This window comes from Panthera tigris, chromosome C1 (genome assembly GCF_018350195.1).
Source record: "Panthera tigris isolate Pti1 chromosome C1, P.tigris_Pti1_mat1.1, whole genome shotgun sequence".
Taxonomy (NCBI): Eukaryota; Metazoa; Chordata; class Mammalia; order Carnivora; family Felidae; genus Panthera; species Panthera tigris.
Genome location: NC_056667.1, coordinates 70,931,989 through 70,959,204, shown reverse-complemented (window position 1 = coordinate 70,959,204; position 27,216 = coordinate 70,931,989). Strand labels below are relative to the sequence as shown.

Sequence of the window (27,216 nt, the reverse complement as noted above, 5' to 3'; positions counted from 1 at the left end):
GAATACTTGTCCCCAAGTTTGCCACCAGTCTTCACTTTAACTGGATTTTATAAACGTAGCAAGTCAGGCATGAGGGGCTGGAGGAGGTAGGCATTAGTGGGCAAGGTTCCCCACTGATGGGTGATTTCCCAAGTGTTTCAGGGAAAGGGGGTGTGGTAAATAGGGGAAGCCCTGGGTGAGAGCGGCAGTGTGTGCAAGACTGACTCCTTAGGACCTCTGGGAGGACTGGGTGGGGTGTAGGACTTCCCCAACCAGGTTGGCAAGGGCATCTCTCTGGATTAGTGTTCTATAAACCAAGTTTGAGAAATGTTCCTGTGGGGGTAACAGATTCACTGGGGTAAGAAAGCACTTGTGATGTTCATAAATAACTTTTTGTAACATGCCAACTAGTTTTCTGAATAGGTGAAATTAAAACAATATGAGAGAGAGCGAAACCAAGAAACAGACTCTTAACGATATAGAACACACAGATGGTTAGCAGAGGGAGGTGGAATAGGTGATGGGGATTACAGAGTGCACTTGTGATAAGCACAGGGTGATGTATGGAAGTGTTCTATATTGTGTACCCGAAACTAATGGAACACTGTATGTTGACTAACTGGATTTAAAATGAAAACTTAAATAAAAAACTTTAAAAAGGTGTCTGAAGTTAGTATGACAAGAACAAACAAACAATATAATACTGGTTTCTGTGTTAGGAAGGATGCTTTATCCTTCTAGATCTGGGCCTCCATTTTCCTATTTATAAATAAGGCCCAGTATAAGAAATCATAGAGATTTTGTGCTAGTTGTATGTCAGAAAGGAAGGTATTAGATGCTCTTCTTGCATTTCATAAGGCTTTCAGTCCCATATTCCCAAGAACTGTACCTATTTCCTCCATCTCATTCCATGGCCTAGATAGATAGATAGATAGATAGATAGATAGATAGATAGCCCTGATAGATAGATGATAAATAGATAGATAGATAGATAGATAGATAGATAGATAGCCCTGATAGATAGATGATAGATAGATAGATAGATAGATAGATAGCCCTGATAGATAGATGATAGATAGATAGATAGATAGCCCTGATAGATAGATGATAGATAGATAGATAGCCCTGATAGATGATAGATAGATAGATAGATAGATAGATAGATAGATAGATAGATAGACAGACAGACAGACATACAGGCACATAGAAAGATAGGTCAGTGATAGAAGAAAGAAAAAAGAAGGAAAGAAAGAAAAGAAGAAAGAAAAAGAAAGATATAGCTAGATAGATACATACATACTTATGTACATACATAGAAAGATAGATTGATACACAGATGCATATAAAGGTAGGCAGGTAGATACATACATAGATAGATTAGGTAGGTATGTAGAAAAAATGATACGTAGATAAAAAGATAGATACATAGAAAGAAAGAGAAAAAAGAAGGAGGAAATAGATACATAGGTATGTAGAAATACACACACATAGAAAGATACATAGATAATAGAAAGAAAGATGGAAAGGAAGGAAGAAAGAAAAAGTCTATCTTTGGTTCCAGTTAAGTTGTTTTCTTATCTACTCATTAGATGTTATCACAAGATAATTTAAGCTTCTTCGTTATAAAACGGCTGGAAGTAAATGTAAGTGCTAGGTGCTAGGTACCGTTGCAACAAGCACTGGGCATAAGTGATCTCACCTGATTTCCTGACAGCCCATGAGGCAGGCCCAGCTGCTCCCCCTACTGCAGTGGAGGCATCTAAAGCTCAGCATGCCTCAATAATTCGGTCACTGAATTGCACTTACTCGCTGCCTATGCCCTTAACGCACAGGATAAGCTGTTTGCCCTCAGACACTCTTGCCGTTGTTGCTCACGCCCTTGCATTACTAAATCCATACACACTTGGTCTTTTTGTTAGATGCCTTTTCTGCAGAGGTGTCGCTGTGGAGTGCTCCGATTTATAATCCCCTCTGAGCACGCCACTGAAGTTCACCTGCCCTCAGTCCCATTCCCTTGTCCCATGGCCCTTCTCAGTCTACTTTTTGAGCTCATCTCCTCATAATGCCCCACCTTGCTGCCCCTCCCCCCCACCCCCATCCTTCCTAGTTGTGTTTTCCTCTGTGGTCTCTCTCAGTGGCTATGTCCACACCCGTGGCTTTAGCTGCCACCAGGTTTTCCTCTCTCGTCATGAATGTCCAGACTGAGCTCAGCTCACCAAGACAGAAAAACCGGAGTCATTCCTGGATGGTCCTTCTCTCTTCTTGCTTAGGTCCCTCTGGAGACCAGATTGACTCTTGGTCTCTCACAGCTCTATGCCTTCTCCTCTCCCTCAGCCCTTCACAGGTTCTAACTTGGATTATCCAGTAGTCTTCTCATGTTGTGCCAGTGCTCTCCACTTACTCATAAACACACTGAGGCATTACGAAAGCACAGACACTGTAGTGTTGAACAAACACATACAGTCCCCACTTCCTAGAGTCAGTCATTTAGTGGGGAAGGTAGGCATCAAATGATACACAACAAGAAGCACTATGAATGCGTGCTGTTGTTTGCCTGGGACTGTTCCAAGTGCTTTCATATATGAGCTTGTTTAATCTTCACAACAGCCCTATGATGTAGAGGTTTTTTTTTTTTTTTATTCTACCTATTTTGGGGGGGGGCGGTGACAAAGGATGAGGACCCTGAAGGACCTTCCCCAAGGCTTCACAGCTTCTGAGTGCAGAGCTGAGGTTCAGAGCCAGCTCATCAGGCTCCAGAGACTGTGTCTTTCCTTTTTTGCACTGTCCCTGTGTCCCATGCTGTGTGTGCCATCTTAGAAGACATCATTACAGGTTCAGTGGCCATCACACAAAGAAGAATGAAAGGAGCTATGAGTATGTATACTTGTGGAGAGTGCTGTGAGAATATAGGAGGGGCTAATAAAGATGGGAATTTAGGGAATTCTCTTCCCTAAATGTTTAATCTGAAATGTTTAATATTTCATCTGAAACCCAAGGCTGAAAAAGAATAATCTGACTTGTATGGTGTGCTCCAGGCAGAGGGATCAGCACTTGAGAAGTCCCTGAGGCAAGAGGGCCAGCAAATCTGGTAGGAGCAGGGACAGGGGAAGAACAGTGTCGCATCAAGGTAGAGAAGGTGGGGGAGAGCACCGAGGGGCAGGTGACGAAGCTGCAGGCATGGGCAGGGGGCCAAGCACTTGGAATGCTACCATCAGGTCTCCGAGAAGCAGAGGTTACAGGTACATCTTCCTCCAGTACATTCCCCCATGCTACTGTGTAGTCTGCGACCACAATTTGATTACTGCTGTGATTCCATTCCAAGAGGTGGTTTTCTCCATGTGCAGAAGAAGCTTATTGAACTGGGACAGTACATAGTACACAGTAAGGTCGAGAAACAGAAGGGGGGATTCTGGGGGCACCCGGTTGGCTCAGTCAGTGTAGTGCCCAACTTTGGCTCAGGTCATGATCTCACACACAGTTCGTGAGTTCAAGCCCCACGCCGGGCTCTGTGTTGACAGCTCAGAGCCTGGAGCCTGCTTTGGATTCTGTGTCTCCCTCTCTTTGTGCCCCTCCTCCACTTGCACTCTGTTTCTCTCTCTCTCTCTCTCTCTCTCTCTCTCTCTCTCTCTCTCTCTCTCAAAAGCAAATGCACATTAAAAAAGAAAGGAAATGGGGATTCTGAGGAGCAGTGTTTTGAATTGTTCCTTCAGTAACGGAAAATTTGATATTTGTGTTTTTATGAAAAAGAACCAGTTTTGCCTCTTTTGAATAGAGCCCAAATGGACCACCTTCTGTTGCGTTCTATTCTATAGGAAATATTTTTAGTACATTTAGCAAAGAGTTTATGTTGTTTTTTTTTTAAATTTTTTTAACGTTTATTTATTTTTGAGACAGAGAGAGACAGAGCATGAACAGGGGAGGGGCAGAGAGAGAGGGAGACACAGAATCCGAAACGGGCTCCAGGCTCCGAGCTGTCAGCACAGAGCCTGACGCGGGGCTCGAACTCACGGACCGTGAGATCATGACCTGAGCTGAAGTCAGACGCCCAACCGACTGAGCCACCCAGGCGCCCCAAAGAGTTTATGTTTTTAAATGTATAACTTAACATCAGAGAATGTTTTACCCTAAAGACTTCTAAATGAGTGCAGTGTGATTTGTTTCTGATATTTAAGCATTTATCATTTGAACTTTTCAGACTGCCATTTTGTTTGAGAATTATTCCCAAGTAAGGTGTGTTTAACATTTGAATTCTGTTTTTGTTCCTCAGTTCAGAAAAACACCCAGTACGTGCTGGCATTTGATGCATTTGTCATTGTGATATGCTTGGCATCTCTTATTCTGTGCACAAGATCCATTGTTCTAGCTCTAAGGTTACGAAAGGTAAGTGTGTGTTCAAATGTTCTCTCCCCCTTCTAGGCCTCCATCCTGTTTGTTCAGACAGTGGACAGTTGATGTTGGGTCATCCTGCCCTTTTTGGAGCTCTTGACTAAATTAGATTCCTTTGAACGATTGTCCCCCTACAAGGCATTAATCAACCTGAGGTGTGCAGGGTGGGTAAGGCTCCTGGCATGTCAGGTGGGATCAGATAATTATCCTGCTTAAAACTGAGCTGCTAAGCATAGGTGCAGAGTGGTGAACTCTGAGGCTTTTGAATGTTTCCAGAATAAACAAGACCCTCTTAAATTCAGGCATGATCTTAAGAACAGAGTAATAGCATGTGTGGGTTTCATCTTTTGTCTTCAAATCAGAGTTCCTTTTGACAGGGAGGCATGGTAAATGGGTTATAATGAAGCACAGAATACTTTTTTCTATTTTTAAAAATAGTTTATTCTCTCCTGAGTTTCATTTTACCTTTTTACCCTCAGAGTTCTTGTGAATATATACTTCAGCTCCCCACAAATCTTATTCTGGCTTGTTGTATGTGTGTAAATGCAGACTGGGGTCAGGGGTAATACAGGAAGTCATCATTTGTGGATACCATCCGTGGAGCAAGAAAATAGTGTACAATCTATTTTTCTTACTCTTTTTTTAAAAATATTTATTTTTGAGAGAGAGAGAGAGCGAACATGAACAGGGGAGGGGCAGAGAGAGAGGGAGACACAGAATCTGAAGAAGGCTCCAGGCTCTGAGCTGTCAGCCCAAGCCTGATGTGGGGCTTGAACTCATGAACTGTGAGATAACGACCTGAGCCAAAGTTGGACACTGAACCAACTGAGCCACCTGGGCACCCCTATTTTTCTTACTCTTGACCTTTGTCAACTTATTTTGTAAATAATCTGCTTCTCTTACCTGTCCCCCAGGCCTCTTAATGATCTCCATCTGAGGTCATGGTCCTGGGTCTGCCGAAGTTAGGGGGCACCATTGGGAGTCACGATTGACTCCCACCGTTGGGACTACACACTCTGGAACCAGGCTGCCCAGACCCATATCCTGCCTAGCCTTCCCATGCCTCAGTTTCTTCTTCTGAAAATAGACCTGATTCATAGGGGAGTCAGATTGAATGAGTTGATAACGTGTAAAATATTGAGAATGTACTATGCGGTAGCAATTATGACAAGAGTCTCTTGGTGTTAGAACATGAGCATTTGATGTTTGAGTTAACTTAGCAGGTACTAGAATGCTTACTTTTAGCTGCCATAGATTATGGGGGAAAGTGGGCCGTAATCCCCACCCTCAAAGAGGATCTGTCAGGTTGGGAAAGGTAATGCCATATCATTTTACAGGCGAGAGCACTGTTTTGCGCTTGTCTTCTCCTTCCAGAGGGCAGTGTGGTTTGTAAGAAATGCTTTTTAAAATGTTTGCCGCAGAGATTTCTCAATTTCTTCCTGGAGAAGTACAAGCGACACGTGTGTAACGCCGACCAGTGGGAGTTCATCAATGGATGGTATATCCTGGTGATTATCAGCGACCTAATGACGATAATTGGATCCATATTAAAAATGGAAATTAAAGCAAAGGTGAGGGCAACCCATTTTAATGTTCTGCTCTTTCTTTTCTTCTGGGGGACCCCCGGCACGTTGAGATATAAAATCCTTATGGAGACTACTTTGAGTCTGATGTTTTCTCTTTTCTCACATCTATAAAACCATCTCACATCAGATGCCTGGGTTATTTCCTCTGACTTGATTCCTCATCAAGGGAAACTAAGGAAACTGTTGTTCTGTGAAAGACGATATCCCTAGGAATATCCCCCAGGAAACTCAGCATCTTCACAATAGGAACTGAGAAAATTGGCTGTTTGGGTGGGCTTCATTTTTCTTTTTTTTTTTTTTTTAAGTTGCAGAAGAAGCAGCTGGCCCATGAACCAATCATGGCAAGAGCCAGTGGCGACTATCCATGATTGATGGGTGCGCTTGGAGGGGAGTGAGGACAGGAATACTGAGTGACCACTAGGCACCTGACACCTTCTTGTTGTTAGTTGATTTAATCCCATGACTACATCTTGACCCCCCCTTCATCTGGCTCTTCTCCCCTCCTTGCTGTCAGTCAGCAGATGCCGACCACCTGAAGTGCCTCCCTTCTCTCCACCCTGACTACTCTGGCTTCCTTCACGATATCTTCCTCTCAGGCCTATACTACTATAGCATATTCCTTTTTTTTTTTTTTTTAATGTTTATTTATTTATTTGGGGGTGGGGAGGGGCAGAGAGAGGAGTGGGATAGGATCCCAAGCAGGCCTCGCACTGTCAGCGCAGAGCCTGATGGGGGTCTCGAACTCAAGAACTGTGAGATCATGACATGATCTGAAATCAACAGTTGGATGCTCAACCAACTGAGCCACCCAGGCACCCCACAACAGTCTTCTCATTGGTTTTCCTGCCTTCCTCCTTATATTCCTCAGATCCATCCACCCCACTGTCAAACTAATTTGTCCAGAAGTGTCTAAATCCTCTCTGCCTCACAGGGTCTCAACTGGGATGAAGTGTCCTCCTTTCAGCATGGTGTCTGGGGAACCCATCATCTCGCTCTGCCTCCCTCCCTGTCCTAGGTCTCCCGGACCCATCAGTGGTCGTCTCTAGGACATCCTGCTGGCTCTTGGCCTGTGCCTCTGTTCAGCCTTTGTCCATTGACCTGCAGTGTCCTCTCTCAACCTGCCCTCTGGCCCGGCTCCATTCTGGAGTCACACTCTGGAGAGCCCTGTGTGACATGCCAGGCATTGTGGCTCTCTTTGCACTTAGTATATTAAATTAGAACTGTGTTTGTGTGTTTGTCTCCTCAATTAGACTTAAAAGTCCTTGAGAGAAAGAACTGGGTTAGCAAATCATGTTGGAGCTTTCTTTCAAAAATAGGTGAATGGTATTGTTTGATATTTAACAAACACCATTACTTTATACTCTTTAATGCCTAGGTCAGTAGTAAAGGCAATTACTATTTCCAGATACTGTTTGAACAAAAACTCAGTTCAACCAGCTCAAATACCAAAAGGAAATGAGAAACACATTTGGAATTGTGCTCTTTTCTTCTTCAGTTTACGGGCTCTTAGTATCACATATAGAGAGGCAGTCAGTCCATTCTTTTCCAGTCAGTTTAAAGTGAGGTTAATACCCTGAACGGAGTGGAGTGTTTTACTCATGTCTATTTTTTCATTCTTTAGAATCTCACCAATTACGACCTGTGCAGCATTTTGCTCGGAACGTCTACGCTCTTTGTCTGGGTTGGCGTCATCAGATACCTGGGTTACTTCCAAGCATATAATGTAAGGATGTGGCATCGGGTAGGGCACTAGGATTGAGACTCATTCCTTCTTTGGGTGCCAGTCAGCTACTTTTAAATTCCCTCCTGTTGATTTTTATTTCAGGTGCTCATTTTAACGATGCAAGCCTCACTGCCCAAAGTTCTTCGCTTCTGTGCTTGTGCTGGTATGATCTACTTGGGCTACACGTTCTGTGGCTGGATTGTTTTAGGACCTTATCACGACAAGGTGTGTAGCACTAATCCTTGCTTCTATGAATTAAGCACTCGGGACTCTTACAAGTGGGTCCCAGCACTGCCCTGCTTTCTACCAAGCACTGGCATGTACCCTCGACCTCAGTAAGACCTGTCTTTGCATTGGCTTTCTTTCCCTTTCCAGGATACTGAAGTGACTTCAGGATATCAAAGCAAACACTATAGAACTGTAACTAGAGAGTGCATTTCCCTTGTCTGGGGCTGGCTTCAGGGGGCACATATTAACCCAACTGATCATCAAATGAGAAATATTTGGACGTGAGGTCACTACAGTAAAAATGAAAAGTAAATGAGGAAAGTTATTACAATATCCTTCTAACTTAAAGTAGTAAGGTTTTCGTCCAGATTCATTGAGGAGAATGAAGGTGGACAAAGACTGCCCAGAATGACCCTGTTAGGTTTATGATTAAAATGATAACACATCTTGTCTTTGTAGGTGGTTTTGATTACAGTGTCCTCTTTGTGCCTTATTAAAGATCAGTATCTGAATTCTAAACTAACATTGGGCTTCACTCAGTAGCAGCAGCATCGTAGGGACATCAAAGTTATGTTCAGATGTTCTTTTAGAACAGTACATTTGATAGATGCCTCAGGAAATGAAATTAGGTAGGCCTTGATTTCATACCAAAATAAGTAAGAGGAATCATTGCATCTTATAGTTTTTCTTCCATGGGTCTCTGGCAGTTGGAACAACAGAAACAACACAATGAAAAATAATAGGCAGCTATTACTTGATGCTTGTATGTCAGGTACTGTGCTAAGCATTTCTGTCTCCTCTTGTTTGGTCTCTACAGCCCAGGCACAGGTTTCTTGGCTTAGTGCAGAAGATTGTGTTAAAGCGTATAGAACAGCTCAGCCTTCAGTTTTGACCTTGATAGTTGCATGAAACAAAACATATGATCAAATCTCGTTCGCAAACTACTCACAAAAAGCGAGCAGTCCACAAAGCTCCAACTTCCTGTGTTGTCATACTAATGTAAATCCTAGTAACTTGACACACAGGCAAGCTTTCTCCTCTTTAAGTGTTACATTTAATATGTCCAGGGAGAATGACTGTTTTCCTTTTTGAGAAACTGTGTAATTAACAATGTGACAATCCCTGGGTTAATAGTGAATCTTGATAGTATTATTGCTCTTCCAATTCCATGCCACTGCTTTAAAGGTGACTCACGAGTAAAAATCATAGTTTAATACAATCTCTCAGATCTGGAGTACTTACTATTTAGTGCTCAGGAAAATTTACGTTTCTCTTTCTCACTTACGTCCTGCTCTGAATGCTTATCAACATTCTTGTCACTAGGGGGCAGTGTTGTACTGTGCGGAATAAATACTGAGCCTAAGAATTTCTGCTTCAATTCACTGGTTTCAAGGCCTCAGGATGAGTGGCTCTTTCTCCTTTGCCCTCCATTTCCTCTACCCCATCATTACTCTGGAAGATGCTTAGATAATGTTGCTTGGATTTTACTAAAATAGCTACCATTCCCAAGCATTATATGTTAGATAGATATAGTGCTCAAGTTCTTTACCTCTTGCTGTCAACCCACCCAGCAGCCCTGTAGGGGAAATATTACATTTCTTTTACCTAAAATCAGGATCTTAAGATGTTAGATAGTTTTCCTGAGGTTACACAGCTAGTAAATAGCAGATAGGATTCACACCCAGGTTTGTGTGACCCCAATCCACGTGCTTTGACCAATGCCCTGTAGGGCTTTTCTTGGTATTCTCTAAAACAGATCATTACAAAAGAGCATTTGGTTTGACCCATGAATAGATCAACCATGAGAGGAGAGCTACTTAATCAGTCTTACTTCCCTCAATGTGTCAAGATTACCTTGAAGAAAATGATGTTATTTGTTTTGTGAGTCTGAGTGTGTTTTCCTATGTTTGGTTGTGTCCTTTTAAAGAATCCAGGTGAGAGTGGGATTCTCTGGACTAGCACTGTTCAGTAAAAATATGAGAGCTCCAAATGAGAGCCACATGTGTATTTCCAAATTTCCTAGTAACCACAGTTAAAAAAAAAAAAACAGATGAATTTATTTTAATTATATATTTAATCCAATATATGCCAGATATTACTTTAGCATGTACTCAATATAAAACATTGAGATATTTTATACTCCTTTTTTTTTTTCTATACTTTGAAATCTGGTGTGTATTTTATCCTGACAGCACATCTCAGTTTGGACCAACTGTATATCAGGTGCTCGGTGGCCACATGTAGCTAATGTCTACCATATTGTACCTTGCACCTCTGGACTTGTATCTCCCTGTTAATGTCTGCTGTCCGTTTCTCCCCCAGAGGACCAGAGGGATGAGGGTTGTCTCTAGGGTTGCATAGCAGGTCTGTTTATGGCATCTATCTTTCATCTCTAGCCAGACTGATACATTGGGGAAATGGATAGTTGAATTAACTCAGTGAAGGCATTAGTCAGTGGAGGGCGAAACCTTCAGGGGTTCTGGAATTTTGCATTTTCCTTCTCTATTTTGCTGCTTCTTCTTCTTTGAATCTGAAGTTCAAAATGTTTACTGCCCCCCGTGCCCCTCCCTCCCCAGCAAATTAATCTAAACGGTCAGAATTTTCAGATTCTGTCAGCATCTCTTGAATCAGAAGACCTTGAGAATTACCTGAAGTCTTGAAAAGCTGGGCACCACAACAAGCATTTTCTAGGATTTCTAAAATCCTTGGGTATGGAAGCTAACTCTTCCTTTAAATGAACAAACAGAACACTGTAAAGAGGAGGTATCAGGAGAACTAGACTTTCACAGGCTCTTTGATGGGCAGCAGGACTTCCATATTCTAGCTTCCTGTTTTCCTGTTAGACATTGGATTTCAGTGGTTCAACTGAAAGAGAGTAAAGACCCAAGTTCTGGCCAATGTTGATTCCATCACTAATGGACTTTGGCACAGCGCCCTTTCAGAATGTCTGGACACAGAGGAACACAGACTGTTGATGTTTAATAATTGAAGATGAGGTTTGGGAGAACATTATGCTAATGTGGCTCTTGCATTTCCATAGGACTTTTTCACCGTGAAGAATAAATCAGTGTTACATTGCACTGTCCCCATTTTACAAATGAGAAGACCAAGGCACTGAAAAAATGCTGGACTTCACTGATGCCCTGGGTAGAAGTTCGATAGAACCCATATGACATCTTCAGTCTTTCAAGGCTTCTCCTTTTAACCAAGCACCTCTCTTATTCAAAACAGCTGTTAGCCAGTTAAATCATTTCACCTGAATGTTGCATGAGGTTCTCAGTACCAGCTCTTAAAGCAATTTTTTATGCCCTTCTCTGTAATAAGCCACTGTAGGTAATGTTTTCATTCGAATGAAAGTTCTCTGTGGCTCAGTCACAAAGTGATCATTTGTGGAACAAGTGCTTGAGTTCACACAGTGGTCTCACAGAACCTAGTGGGGGGAAAATAACCACTTAATATTTATTAAGTGTCTACTGTGTACCAAACATTGTCAGGTTCTTCTAGACTGAGTTCTTGGAGGGCAATGACTGTGGCTTGTTGCTCTTTGCATTTCCCAGGTCTAGCAGAGTGCATAAAACATGGCAGAGGCTCAGCTAGTTCTCAAAAGAACCAAAGCAATTCCATATAAATGTAGTCTTAGACTGGAAGCACATTAGGATCTTATTCTCCTTACCTTGGATATTATTTAAGTTCACTTCTACTATGGATTTTGGCCACTGAAACCGAGTGTGGTTCACAGCCACTTCTCCAGGTACAAAATGGCAGGATGTGTACCATTTATTTTATTGGTTCTCTTTTAAATGTTTGGTGGGCTAAAATACATCTCATGTGCATAGAGGAGAGGGAGATACAATGGTTGTGAATAACATTCATATTGAAGCAGATATCATATCTAGGCTGATACTAAGTAACCGCACAAGAGACACAAGAGACTAAGGAATGAATTTGAGAATGTACCCAACAACTATTTGCAGCTTTGGAACCTGAAGCACAGACTGTTACGGGTTCTTGAAACTAAAGAAAGGAATTGACTAGATTCCAAAAGAATTATTAATGGTGCTGGCAGAGTTGTAATCCATGTCTATAGAAACCAGGTTTAATTTCATTGTCTTAAGGATGGTGGTAGGGATGGAAAATATTGACTCTGAGAACTGCCCATCTTACTGTTAGATAATCTGCATATTGTTCAGTGATTTGCTCAAGTGAATATCCCCTCCAGATCTTTGTGGAGAGCAACTTCAGAGTTTCTCCGAATTGTTGCTGATGCGGTAAAGGCACGGGCATGATCTTTGTTTGGGCTACCTTTGTTACTCTCCCTTGGTTACAAGCTTTACCCTTTTACCCTGTGGATTTGGACATGGAGCAGGGAGGTTAAGACATGGTGTGTATTATCTAGTTGGGACATGGAGAAGTGTATAAAACCAATGAGGAGACAAGCTAATAATTTACTCCATGGTTCTTACTGATACAGAGAACAGGGAAGGGACTAGAGCAGCCAGCGCAGTCTGTCTGGAAGTAGACTTTGAAATAGCCCATCAACATTGGCTTAGTGGGATACAGGGATGGGGCGGGGGAGAAGGAGGTGGAGGAGGACATCACGTCAGGTGAAGAGGACACATCCGTGAGGAAAAGAGAAAGAAGTGGGCCTGGTGTGTGGGAGCAGACAGACACAGGATGCTAATATTGACGATGAGGAGAGAGCAAGAGGCCACGTGAAGAAGAAACTTTTCCCAACCTTCTTGGTTTGGATTTTTACTTTGCATCCTGACTTTGTATATTATTATTTTTTTTTTAATTAAGCAATTTTTTTTAATGTTTATTTATCTTTGAGAGAGAGAGACAGAGCGTGAGCAGGGGAGGGGCAGAGAGACAGAGAGACACAGAATCCCAAGCAGGCTCCAGGCTCTGAGCTGGCAGCACAGAGCCCGACGCAGGGCTCGAACACACGAACCATGGGATCATGACCTGATCTGAAGTCAGATGCTCAACTGACCAAGCGCCCGACTTTGTATATTCTTAAGCAAGCGAAATGACCTGGAGTCTATAGTCTATGAGGTTTAGATTTTACTGAAGTCTGGACTGCAGGATGAGGAGGTTGGAGTAAAGACCACTTGCTTGGAGGTTTTCATAATAATCTGGGTGTAAGTGTTGACATCAGAGTGGATCAGAAAAACATCATAGGCGCGGATAGACCTTAGAAGATTGAAGAGAAGGGAAGACTAATCAATTCAACACACAGTTTTAAGCATTTGATGGTTTTGGCGTAACTGTTCTTTGGTAGGAGACTGGAGTCATTGACAGAAATAGGGAATTTGGAGGGAAAGGACAATTTCTGGGTTAGGGGGTGGGAGGTTTTACTTTGTGGCATGTGATGTAGTACCTGGACCTCTGAGTCGAGGTGTCCTGTAAACATTCATCAGGGACTGGGCTGTCCCTAGAGCCAAACTGACTCAGTGGACATGTGCCCCTCATGCTAAGGACAGAATTTGGTTCAAAACTCTACACTAACTTGTTCCATCTGTGTTTTTGAAAACTGTATTGTCTTTTGCCTATTAGGTCATTATTGTTCTTTAGATAGAAGCTTTTACATTCCACTGATGTTTAACCCCCTGGCCCTAGAGATGTTTGTTTATTATGCACCTGCTGTTGTTAGTTGCTGTGGCAATAGGTTGTTAACCACTTAAAGCCAGGAGGGCTGCTGGTGGAATTCCACTCTGCACACGCTCAGCTCCTGAACTCCAGGTGTATGCCTCCAACTAACTGCTTAATATCAGCATTTCTCTCTGGCTCCTCAGACTCGCCTCATCTAAAACTGAGTCCCTTAGGTGTCTCTTCCCAGACTTATTTTCATCTTCGTTTCCTTCTCTTTCCGGTCTCCCCTGGGTTCCTTGCAACCCCCGGCTCCCGCACTCACCTTTCACTGGCCTCCCTGCCCCTAGGCTTATCTCATTCTAGGAGATCTTCCGTGGGCTGCGGTTACCTTTAACAAACAGACCAGCTTGTGTCACTCTTCTGGATAGAGTATTTTTACTGGTTTCAAGTTGGCCTGTAGGAGTTTGAAGTGTGTAGAAGACCAGAGGTTGCCCTTGCTGCGTGACTCCAGCCACTTCCCGGTAGAGCGCTGTTTTCCCCTATGTCCACTGATAAACGCTCCCCTTTCTCCTCTCATTGGTGAACTACTCAGCCTGCGGGCCATAGTTCTGAGGGCCGCTTTGCTTACACAGCCCACCCCAGCTCTACCACAGGACATTGTGTATCTTGGCCTGTCCGCTATTAGCATGGGAGCCCTTTGAAGGCATGAGCCGTGATCCTTCATCTTTTGACACTTTCCCACCGTGGTGATCTTTGTTTTTAATGTGCTATAATTACCTGGACCTGTGGTTGGAAAGGCTACAGTGAAACACTCCATGTGGCAAAACTTTCTCGAGCCCGTGCTGTGTCTCAGCCACTTCTATCTTGCTGGTTGTAGAGTACACAGTTCCTTCAGAAAGTGGTTTGGCAGACATGCATCACTTAGAACCAATAATAGGAAAAAACATTATGCTAAGACATGTTTACTACATTGTCCTTTATAATAACAAATATTATTGGGATGTCTAGTGACAAGGAAATAGTTAAATTTGACATCCAAGGAATGGCCTGTTACATAAAAAGAATGCTTTCTAAGTGTGAATAACTCAAGAAATGTTAAGTAGAAAAAAAGTCAATATCCAAAATTCTTAGATGATGTGACCACAAGTATATAAAAAGTTCAAAGGAAAAAAAGTGAGAGAAATACTAAGATTGTAAGCGTGGAGGAGAGTTTTGAATAATGTTTTCATATTGTGGTATATTCTAGATGTTTGAAAATGAATTAGTTATTGGATAAAGGGGTGTTATCCAAAATCTATACAGAACTTATCCAACTCAACACCAAAAAAAAAAAAAAAAACCACCCAAATAATTCAGTGAAGAAATGAGATGGGCAGAAGACATGCATAGACACCTTTCAAACAAGACATTCAGATGGCTGACAGACACATGAAAAAATGCTTAACATCACTCATCATCAGGGAAATACAAATCAAAACCATGATGAGATACCACCTCATGCCTGGCAGGATGGCTAAAAGTAACAACTCAGGCAACAACAGATGTGGGCAAGGAGGAGGAACCCTTTTGCACTGTGGGTGGGAATGAAAACTGGTGCAGCTACTCTGGAAAATAGTATGGAGGTTGCTGAAAAAATAAAAAATAGAACTACTGTACGACCCAGCAACTGACTACTAGGTATTTATCTAAAAGATACAAAAATGCTGATTCGAAGGAGCACATGCACCCCAGTGTTTATAGCAACACTATCAACAATAGCCAAATTATGGAAAGAGTTCACATGTCCCTTGACTGATGAATAGATAAAGAAGATGTGGTACACACACACACACACACACACACACACACATATATATACAGTAGAATATTACTCAGCAATCAAGAAGAATGAAATCTTGCTATTTGCACAACGTGGATGGAACTTGAGTGCATTATGCTAAGTGAAATAAAACAGAGAAAGACAGATATCATATGATTTCACTCATATGTGGAATTTAAGAACCTAAACAGATGAACATAAGGGAAGGGAAGGAAAAATAAGATAAAAAGAGGGAGGCAAACCATAAGAAACTCTTAAATACAGAGAATAAACTGAGGGTTGATCGGGTTGGGGGGATGGGCTAAATGGGTGAAGGACATTAAGGAGGACACTTGTTGGGATGAGCACTGAGTGTTGTATGTAAGTGATGAATCACTGGGTTCTACTCCTGAAACCGATACTACAGTGTATGTTAACTAACTTGAACTTAAATAAACAAATTTTAAAAAATAAAATGAATGTCGGGGCGCCTTGGTGGCTCAGTCGGTTAAGCATCCGACTTCAGCTCAGGTCATGATCTCGCGGTCCGTGAGTTCGAGCCCCGCGTCGGGCTCTGGGCTGATGGCTCGGAGCCTGGAGCCTGTTTCCGATTCTGTGTCTCCCTCTCTCTCTGCCCCTCCCCCGTTCATGCTCTGTCTCTCTCTGTTTCAAAAATAAATAAACGTTAAAAAAAAATTAAAAAAATAAATAAATAAAATGAATGTCACTTAATGATAGTGACAACAGCATCAGCAAAAGAAGCTAACTAGATGCTTCTCTGTTTTTTTTGGATATTACGTCTTAAAAATTTCTGGTTTCCCCCCCTACAGTTTGAAGATCTGAACACAGTTGCTGAGTGTCTGTTTTCTCTGGTCAATGGTGATGACATGTTTGCGACCTTTGCTCAAATACAGCAGAAGAGCATCTTGGTGTGGCTGTTCAGTCGCCTGTATTTATATTCCTTCATCAGTCTTTTTATATATATGATCCTCAGCCTGTTCATTGCACTTATTACAGATTCTTATGATACCATCAAGGTAAGTAATCTTTGCTGCCAAAAAATGACTACAAATTCTATCTGGATTGGAACGTAGGAAAATACTACACTTTTTACTTAAAATAGGACAATAGTATTTTGATTTTGAGGCTTTGTGGAAAAGAAACTTTTTAGGTGTTGGAAGTTAATTTTATTTTTTATTTTTATTTTTTTAATGTTTTATTTATTTTTGAGACAGAGAGAGAGACAGAGTATGTGTGGGGGAGGGGCAGAGAGAGAGGGAGACACAGAATCCGAAGCAGGCTCCAGGCTCTGAGCTGTCAGCACAGAGCCTGATGCAGGGCTTGAACTCACAAACTGTGAAATCATGACCTGAGCTGAAGTCGGATGCTTAACCGACTGAGCCACCCAGGTGCCCCAATTTTATTTTATTTTTTAAAGTTTATTTCCTTATTTTAAGAGAGACACAGAGAGAGTGCAAGTGGGGGAGGGGCACACAGAGGTGGGGACAGAGGATCCGAAGCAGGCTCTGTGCTGACAGCAGAAAGCCTCATGTGGGGCTCAGGCTCGTGAACCGTGAGATCATGACCTGAGCTGAAGTCAGAAGCTTAACTGACTGAGCCACCCAGGTGCCCCTGGAAGTTAATTTTAAGTATACATTTGGGGCATTGTCCCTGTTGCCCTGACCAGGGTGGGTGGGTTTAGAAGTATGCTGGAAGAGAGAAAGGAAGTGGGTCGGGATGGGCCGAGCATGGTAAATCACATAGTTGGGCTGTCCGTGTTGGCAATGGCAGGTATAGGTGTACCTGCCTGTTCTGGAACTTGAGCTTTTGAATAAGTTTGAGTGATGAGGGGTGACTGCTGTCGTGACAGCCTGTCCAGATATGGATACACTGCTAACACGGCATGACATAACCATGTGTGTGGTGCGAATTTCCATTAAATCATGAAAACTGAGCCTTTTGTGACTGCTGAGTGTCCTAGCTTCTGAAGCCGTCCTGTGGGTTCTGTATCCTTTCAGACTGGACCTGTTTAACTGAGTTGTAGCTTGAAGCGAGCTCTGTGCTGCCTAGTGTGGCCGCATCTCCACAGCAGATGGTTGTGCTTGGAAAATCCTGTTTCAGGACCAGGGGTTCATGTCAGTGCCTTGGGGTTTTGTCCTCTTCCTAAGCCCTTCTCAGACTAATTCGGAAGAGGACAGTCTGTTGGAAATACTTCTGAGCACTCTGAGTATGGCGAGCTGAGTGCTCCCGTGGGAATGGTTGTTTGGCTGTAGCAGTAAGGCTGGGCATGGAGACAGGAACTGCGTACTCCTGCCCTGTGGGTTCCTGTCTTTGATGTGGCAGTGCCCCTGCCCCAGCGAGCGGGCCAAGCCTCGGTGACTTCAGTAAGCATGAGGTAAGTGGGAAGACCCCTCTGCCTTCTCCCCCACTAAGTGACCAATTTCTACAAAAGTAGAGAAAATAGGGCACCTGGCTGGCTCAGTCGTTTAAGTGTCGGACCCTTGATCTCGGCCCAGGTCGTGATCTCGTGGTTCGTGAGTTTGAGCCCCGTGTCGGGCTCTGTGCTGTTAGCATTGAGCCTACTTGGGATTCTGTCTCTCCCTCTCCCTCTCTGCACCGCCCCACTTGTGTGCTGTCTCTCAAAATAAATAAATAAATAAATAAACTAAAAAATAAAAAGTAGAGGAAATAGGGATTACTTCCCTGAGGGGTCTACATTGGCAGTGAGAGAAAGGGGAGGTCTTATCTGGTCTTAACATTAAAATTTTAGACTTTTGACTATTTCCTTCATTCCCTTTATTAACACACCCTTCCCTTGCCCAGCCATGGCTTTCTTTCTGGGTTTTTTGGATTGTTTTCCGTTCCCATGGTGGCCCTGGCTTAACTTTCTGGGACTGACAGATTGATGCCTCACTGTTAATATAAGTTCTTGGATCGGAGCTAGCAACGTGGGAGAGTTTTATTTTAGCAAAGGTGGGTTTGATGTGTTGACAGAGGGAGCCATTTCTCATGCTCTGCAAATAAGGTAACAACATTATGTACTTTTTAAAGAAATACCAACAGAATGGATTTCCTGAAACGGACCTTCAGGAATTCCTGAAGGAGTGTGGTAGCAAAGAGAAGTATCAGAAAGAGGCCTCACCCTTCTTGTCCTGCATCTGCTGCCTGAGGAGGTCAGTATTGTGTTTAATCAGGTCTCCATGCTCCTGAGGTGATCTTCTCTGTGGCCTTAACAACGGGTTCTTCCAAGGTTTACCCTATTCTCAGAGATCAGCTTATTGTGGGAAATAATTCATCTTTCATTTTCTTTCCTCCCACTGAAACTGGCTTTAGAAATGTTTCTTACAAAACGGGGTAGAAAGCTACATGACGCGGTTGAAATCTCTAGGGAATATGATGAGACCCTAACAAGAAGGCCTGGGTTATGTCCGCTAACGTCAAGAAGGTGAACTCTGAGGTGGCCAAAGTAAGAGGTCAAAACTCTTATTTTTAGGAGTGGAGCTCTAGGAATGTCCACGGCCTTTCCCTTTCCACAGTATTTGGTATAAATAACCTTTCTTGAGCTGAGCAGAGAACCTGCTTGAGAGGAGGCTGTGCATAGCTTTGGTTGGGAACACGTATCGGTAGCTCTCCATCGACCAACTGTGCTTTGCTGGCATTCGGCAGGACACTTATGCAAATGGTCTACACCTCAGTGGCAAAGCATCCACTTAGTGGTTTGGGGGTAAAATAGGGGTCACATGAGGATAGTTTTCTTAATTGTGCCCTTATTTATGTTCCTCTGTAGTCACAGGTGGGGTTGTTGACTGAAAATATCCCCTACCCATGTTTTTCGAGAGGAAATCTCTAAATCAAATTCCTGAAGGGAGATGGAAGAACGTAATTGCTACTTTAAACCACAGGATGTATTTTCTGTTAATCGATTCATACCGCATCTTGGGATTTGAAATGATATGAGTGAGCGTTTCCAAAGAATGTCTGGTAAATATGAAATGAAGTCTTCTGAGAAAAGTTCAGTTTTTTAAAATCACATTTCTTCCTCTCAGAGCATTAAAGTGTTGCCATGGAAGCTGGGATAAAGGGAAATTAATTTTCTTAATAGGCAGTGGCTTCCTAAGAGGCACCTTATGTAAGGAAAGTCTCTCAAAGTTGTTTTTTCCAATGTGTATTTAACTGTAAAGAAAAAATCATCACTAGAGAATGTAATTGTGAATTCTGGAAAGTAACCGATAAGTTTTTGGTATTTGATTTTTGGGCTTTGGTGTGCATCACAAAAGCCACAGGAGGATGTTAAATGTTTTCTTGTGCAGCCACATGGAATGAGCAAAAGGTTTAAGGGAGGGACTAGAAAACTTCTTGGTCGGATTGGGTCTGAGAACTGAGAAGAAGAATCACTATCAGCAGATGGTCCACTGTATGGTATGCGAGGGGCTGTTGAGAAGATGCCTGCTTCACAGGAGGGTCTGCTCATCATGACAAATGAAAGAATTCAGTGGACTGAGGGAGTCTACCAAGGAAGTCAGCTGAAGAACTAAAATGGTGAAAGTTTTGAAAAAAGAGGCTATCAAAAATAAAAACAGAAGTGGTCGTTACCGAAGATGGTCATGGGTGAAGTCAGCTGGAGAAGTTTTAGTTGAATAATCAGATCAAAGCTTGATCTGATTGGACCCCAGGCCAAATGGGATGGACCCTACAGAGAGTAAATGAAGGTCACGGGACTGATGCCGGAAATGGATGGTCCTGGGGCCATGAGAATAAATGATGACTTTGACTCCATCAAAAAGTACACCTGGAGGTGTTTAAAGGTTAGGAACCTAAGAATGGTAGAAATTGAGGAAGGCCATAAAGGGAGAGTAAATATTAGAGAGAGACCTCACTGAGGGAATGTGGGGAGTAAGGGCATCACAAATATTGGTGTCTAGGTCCCCTTTCTGGTGCCTATCCCTGACACCCCCAACTGACAGCTCTGTCTCCTGCAGAGCACAGATGGGGGTCACTTTTTTAATCAAACAGGTCCAGCAACCACAATAGACTGATTTTCCTTCAAATTGTTGACAGAGTCTCTGGACTGATCATCAGAACACCTGGCTTTCTGTTTTGGACCCTTCTGGTTACCAAATGTGTCCCATGATCTCTCCTTAACCTCTTGGTCCTTCCAGTGCCATCAGAGTACAACAAATGACCTCTGAAACCAGGTCTCATGTGATGTGATTCTTTGGAAAGATATACCTGGTTGGACAAATACAGAATTAACCTTTCCCCTTCTCCACTGCAGCAAAGGGGAAAATCTGTTGTAGCCATTGAGTAGCCAATTGTAGCCATATGTTGTTGTCATGTGACAAAGCCACTGCTTTGTCAATGAAAGGAGACGCAGGGTCCTTTTACATGGACAACTCCTCAGAATTGCCAAAAGCATCTAGTCAAACCAAAAATAGTGTACATTGACCTTCTTACCTTTTCTTCTTCTTATATGTCGAACTCAGTGTGTCTATAACCTATGCATGCCTGACTGCAGAGTATTCCTATTCCATCCCACAGATTCTGAAATCATTGTTTTCTCTTTCCTCCTTCCCCTTTCTGATACAGGAAAGGAAGTGATGACCACTTGGTACTTATGAACTAAAATCTTCCTGCTAAAGATAATCAAGTTTCAGGCCTCTTTACCCTGTGACAATGCAGAGGGCCCCAAACAGCTCGGACCAGCACTTCCAAAAATACTGACTTATTTAATCGTGGAGCAGGAAAGAGGACTGTTAGCTGGTTGAACACAACTGAAATTCCAAAGTTCCTTTTATAAACTTGGATGATGAAGCATAGACCATGGTCAACTACTGGGCATTAGTGCAATGGAGCAGTGATAATGAAATTCTGCGTTGAACTTTTAATTTATGACATCACAATGTTGGGATGGAAAAAAAAAATCACATTTCAAAGTGTGCCAAAACAATGGCACCTAAAGCCATGCATTGAAAGATATGTGTTAATCATTCAGTAAGGGTTTGTTTTAAAAGTGATTTGGGATTAGAAGACATTTGTCAATTCATGGTGAGTACAGAAATGAAGTTGGTTCCAATACTCAGTTAGAAATTGCAAGGTGGAGAACTATTAAGCCAATTAAAGAACACACTTAAATCAACAAAAAGACCGTCTTGGCCTGTTTTCCTATGTTTGTTTGTTTTCCAGCATGACAGGAAGCAACTGTTGGCATGGTCAGTGGGATGAATTGGAAACAGTCATTTGTACACCTTGTCACTTGTCCTACTTGTTGATTATACATACATGACATGGAAGTGAAGGGGAGCAATGGTCACTCATTTTAACAACTGAACTCCACTATGGTGGCAATTTGCCCTTGTCAAGCAAGGAAAGATGGTATTTCTTTTTCCCAAATAAATTTATTTTTATCACAACAAGTGGAGCTACTGCTTTTTTTTTTTTTTAATGTAGTATTTCTTAATATCTACCTAGCGCAAAATTCAGATCACATCTCTGTGACCTATCTGGTCTCCGGAAGGGGTTTCTCCCTTTCTTAAAAGCAATGAAGGAGATATAGGGGTTAGTATATAGAAGTTATCCGATAAATATTTATGATAATAACTTGAGATTAAGATTACTTCATGTATGGATTTATTTTGTACTTTTGTATTTTAAATTTATTAGAGAAGAACAGAATTGGAATCAAGCAGAACCCTCATCCCAATGCTCTCCCTCTTTTTTTCCTGCCCTTCCCTGTCAAGCCCCTACCACATTTTCTTTCTCATACCCCTTTTCTCTCCCCTTGTCCCCACATTTTCTTCATGTGCCTGCACCAAACCTAGCCCAGGAAAATCATTCACTTAATACCATTAAAATTTGTAGATAAATGACTCATGTCTATACACAGAATACTTTGCTAAAATGACCATCTTAGTTCTTACCAAAAAATGTCAAGAGTTATATTCATCTTTTAAACTAAGGATTATTTAACTGGCGCTTCTAGGGTCATTCCCAACACTCCCGAATCAGGTGTGCAATCCAATCACTTACTTACTTCTGAGTATACCCCCAGTATTTGGTTTGTCTCTGAATAGAATTGCTGTTAAAGCCCTTCTGTAATCTGCAGCTGTGACTACCATTTGAATAGAAGATTAATGATGGTCTTTCATGCTTGCGTTTTCTTTTATTGGCTTTCATGTTTCCTTTTATTTCTTTTCTCTCTAGCTGGACAAAACACTTTCAGGGAGAAAAATCTTTCTCAAGGTTACCCTATATCTGTGGAAACATTGTTTTCTCTCTTTTTACTAATTGTAAACAGTTGTCATTTTACCAACTGTATTGTCTGTTTGGGTTTTATTGAACAATGTTGTTCTCGTAACTCTGCTTAATGGACACATCTGGGACAAACCATTTTCTCTTCTACCTAGGCCTCTACTTGGAGAATGCACTGTGAAAGGTAGGAGACATGTTCTTTCTGGTTTTGCTGGTTTCATTCTGGGATCTCCAACTTACTAGAATGTACCCCGTTGGCTTGCAGTGCACCCCCAAAGCCAGGGACAACAGCCCTGAGCTTGTTGACTTGGGGTGGTAGAGAAGAGCATGGGCATGGGAGCCATCTGGACAGACTCAGGTGAAAGTCCAAGCTTACCCTGTAGCTTTGTGGCCTTGGGCAAGTTACTTTTTGCTTCTAAATGGTGATACACCTCAACTGTGGGATTCGCATATAAGTCAGGTAACTCAGGCAAACTTGGCATTGACCTGGCATCGAATTGAAACCTGAGCTGTTCTTTCCTTTTGATTTTTCTGTCACGTTTATAAGTAGGTTCCATGGGACTAGGGAATAGTAAAGATTTAGTCTACATCCCTTCTTCCTGGACTCCTGTTCTCCTACTGAGTCTCCTTGGACGGATCATACAGGGCTTCAGTTTCCTCATCTGTAAAATGGGGACTGTGCGGATTAAGTGAGTGAAATATGAAGTGTATAGAACTCGGCATGACTCGGGAGTGCATGGTAAATAGTAGATCTTTAAGAAGCTTTTCCTAGCATAGTCTACAAATGTACAGATCTATTTACCTGGGCTGGCCAGGAAAATATTTTGTAGTGAGCTTACTACACACTTTTGGTGGACTTTGTTCCAGTTAGGGCTCTAAGTGTGTAAATATCCCATATGCAGCCATGTGCTAGAAGCAATGATCAATTCAGCAGCTGTCAGAACTCACAGTTGTGCAGAAGTGGAGCAGATGAGCAACCTAAGTGCCCTTCCATCGGGGGCAAAGCTGTCAGTCCCGATGGAGGGTTAAAGTCACTGAGGTGCACAAGCCGTCACGAACCTCCAGTGCCTTCACTCTCAGCGAGCCCTTCTGTCCTCTGCTAGGAGCCCACTGCCCTAGCCAAATTTTTCAGAAGGTGCGAAGTATAGGCTAGCTTGCTTCTAGGCCACCGTGGAGGACGTGGGATGGCAAATGCAAAAGGGTGAGAGAAGGTATTTCGGAGAAGCTCTTCAGGAGATTCCAGTCACTGCCCCTAAACCGTGCTGAGGGCCCATATCATAAGGGTTGGAGGGCCCCTTGGCTGTGGGGAGGCCTACGCTCAGAATCTCAGGTTGAGGAGAAGCACGGCACCCCAGCTTCTCACCTTAGGGACAAATAGCCAGTCACCTTCCAGTGCCTGAGGGCCTCCTGTAAAAGTGGCCCAGCCCTGTCACTGATGGTCAGGGGCCCCAGAGTCACTAGGGAAGTATGTTTGGTGAACTGCTACTGTGGTCTCGGCCATGGATTGCTCCTGCCAGTATAAAGACCTGCGATGTTTAAAGATACGACTCCGGTTCCCTGAAGAATTCACCTGTGGCCGCCACTTATCACAGGAACTTTGGATGACTCAACCTCACTTTACTACTAATCAGTTTCACCTTTATTTTCATGTAAGTTGAGCAAACTTCATTTTGCTCCTCCTCACTGAAAGTTTGGACTCTCACCCATAACGCTGAGTCTCTCTACCAAGTCCAGAAGTTCACACTACTTGTAAAACATACATGAAGCAGCTCTTGTGGGACAGAGTGATTGAGGACCTCACAGATGAACCCCCAAGCGTGGTGTTCAGACATTAGGCCCGTAAGCGAGGACAGTGAACTACAGGCATGGGAAAGGGAACATGATGCAGTGAGTTGGAGCAAATGCTGAACACTTCTGCTTTCCGAAAGTTCCTTCCACTTGAGATACTTGATACTCATGCTATGCAGCTTTGTGGCTGTGTGACCTATGCATTCACAAAGGACCCCACACCTGGCTTCATGCTTCGCCCTCACAGTCTTGCAATTCTTCATGTTTTTCGAACAGCCCCCCCCCCACCAAGTCATGTAGTAAATTCTCATGGTAGTACAATGTAACTCATTGATGATCTCAGTGATTAAAGCATGGCCTTTTAGACAAAGGCTAGGAGCCCAGTGTCATACTTAGTTTATGAAACAATTGAAATTTAACAAAAGGAAAGAGTGAACCGGAGTTGGAGTGGCTTTTACACTGATGTGAGTGATAATCTAGTTGTATTTGTGGGATGAGGTGAGCTTAGGGTCCTCCACTCGACCATCTTCCCCAGAAGTCTCTAAAGTAGCTTTTTTTTTTTTTTTTTAAGTAGGCTCCATACCCAACATGGATCTTGAACTCACAACCCTGAGATCAAGAGTTGGATACTCTAATGACGGAGACAGCCAGGCATTCCTAGAGTGGTGATTTTTTTTTTTTGAGTTTATGCATTTTGAGAGAGAGAGCATGTGCAAGAGCACACACGAGCAGGGGAGAGGTGGAGAGGGAAAGACAGAATCCCAAACAGGCGCTGAATCACCAGCACAGAGCTCTGCATGGGGCTTGATCTCACAAACCGTGAGATCATGACCTGAGCCAAAACCAAGAGTCAGATGTTTAACTGACTGAGTGGCTCTGGCCTACTGCTTATCTCACAAAGATGGAGATTAAACTTCTGTAGTTGGTGATGTTGGTCAAGGTTGTTTCCATGTTGCATTGGTGGGTTGGATGCTGGGCTGCTCACCTTTCTCCCCATGCCTCATTTTCTTCTCTCCATTTCATGTTTTTCCATTGACAGAGTCAGGGTAGTTCATCCTCTAAACTCAAGTTATGTTTGCCCAGTTACCATATGTCCTGTGACCTTGCCCAGCCAAGTCCCGTGGGACCTGCTCCACATACTAAGCAATCAGATGCTCTCTCCGAGCTCTTCGCAGCCATTTGCTGTTAGAATGAAGGGCCTGTCTTTGAATGAGAAGCTGTAGGATTGTTAAACATGCTGTGTGTTGGAGAAAATAACATATTAGCACTGGGAAGACATCAAGATCGACCAAATCTCAAAATGGACATTCAAGTTGTTAGGGAAAACAATACAACTTATGGCTGTTCTATCATGGGCTCATTTACAGCAAATGCTGCTGCAAACCAGTGGGTAAAAATGGTGGCAAATGTCTCTCTTGCCATCTGTCTCTGCCAGAGAACCAGGGAGTGAATGAGAAGCTAAATTAGTCACATACAACATTTCCACACCATCTTGTATAACAAGGACAGCAAAACTCTGACTTCTTAAAGACCCCTGGGAGCTATTGGCTGTGGTGAATGGGAGAGACAATTTATTAGGGTGATGTATGTTTCTTAGTTTCTAATGATACATAAATTATCCCATGAGCCATGATACATATGGTTTAAAGAGAATTTTAAATGAAAGCAATTTTTTTTCTAGCAACACTAATTGCCTAGCGGCAGTAAATTACTCATCCCCCGCTGCCTGTGGGCTGTGGTCATTATTCTCTCCTCGAGGTTGAGCGGATGTCCCCCAAGAGGAATGTTTGCTTTGACAAAGTGAATTTACATCCTCACTTGTGAGCCTGCCATGCTGGGTCTACCAGAGGAGAGAGTATTAATAATGCCATTTGGACCTAGCACCCTGTGTTTGTGCCATCCTGCATGTGTTGTCTATGATAGCAAGACAGTGAGTTGGGTCTTAGCTCTTGGTTGCCTTTGGGGGCAAATCAGGGAGCTGTTATCGATATTTAATTTTCTCCAGCTGGGGGGTTTGAGAGGTAGACTTGGCTAATAAGCATGAAAGTTTCTTAGATGACAAGTTAAGCAAGGGACGTGATAAGCACTGCTAATTTGGGGAAAGGAGATAATGACATGATGTGCAGATGGAAAAGGGTGATGCTGTTAAAGACCATTAATTCCACATATATTTGTTGATTTCCAATACTGTGCTAGGTACTAAGGATGCAAGGAATGAATGCCATGGTCTCTGGCCCCAAGAGGTTTGGTGTCTAGTGGGAGAGACAATAACATACAAAGCAAGGATAGCACAAGGGCACCCCAAGTGCTATATAAGAGCAGAATAGCAGTAAGTTCTTGCCTGTCTGAAGTATAAATTAAGGCCTCTTAAAGAGAACTAGATGATGTTAACTGAGACTTGAATAATACATTGTGCTTGACCAGATGGCCAAGGTGGGAGTGGGATTGGGGTAGGGCTTTCTGGATAAAAGCAATGATAGAACAAAAGCATGGACATCTGAGGGAGAAGCAAGCCAGTTAAGAAAAATGTTTTGGGGTGGTTAAAATGTAGGTCATGTACTGAGGAAATTAATAGAAGACAAGACCGAGAAGTGACAGGCAAGGCCACAGGGACTGTGAGCACCATGGGGAGCTACAAGACCAGAAAAGGCAGAACTGCGAAGGATAGATTAGAGTTGGGTGAGATAAGTAGGGAAATTAGTTACAAAACTGCTGCAATCATCCAGATAAAAACAACAAAACAGTGATGTCATTTCCCTGTAATTAAACACAAAGAGGAATTTGTGTGAAAACTGTCGCTAAGGAATATACCAGATCTCACGTATGTGTTTTATCTATCTGTGTGTGTGTGTGTGTATTTTTTTTTCTTTCTTTCTCAAAAGACATTT

At 42.7% G+C, this 27,216-nt stretch overlaps 1 protein-coding gene across 3 annotated transcripts in view; it reads left to right on the top strand.

Moving 5' to 3' along the window:
* The window catches only part of MCOLN2 (mucolipin TRP cation channel 2), a 56,881-nt gene extending 35,222 nt beyond the window's left edge, over nucleotides 1-21,659 (top strand). For all 3 annotated transcript variants that reach the window (XM_042997706.1, XM_015536218.2, XM_042997707.1), the window contains exons 8-14: nucleotides 4,247-4,359; nucleotides 5,787-5,936; nucleotides 7,573-7,674; nucleotides 7,777-7,899; nucleotides 16,123-16,329; nucleotides 18,344-18,465; nucleotides 20,879-21,659. In XM_042997706.1, coding sequence (XP_042853640.1) covers nucleotides 4,247-4,359; nucleotides 5,787-5,936; nucleotides 7,573-7,674; nucleotides 7,777-7,899; nucleotides 16,123-16,329; nucleotides 18,344-18,465; nucleotides 20,879-20,915 — 854 coding nt within the window. In that variant the 3' untranslated portion in view covers nucleotides 20,916-21,659. The remainder of the gene's footprint in view (nucleotides 1-4,246; nucleotides 4,360-5,786; nucleotides 5,937-7,572; nucleotides 7,675-7,776; nucleotides 7,900-16,122; nucleotides 16,330-18,343; nucleotides 18,466-20,878) is intronic.
* The last annotated feature ends 5,557 nt before the right edge of the window (nucleotides 21,660-27,216 follow it).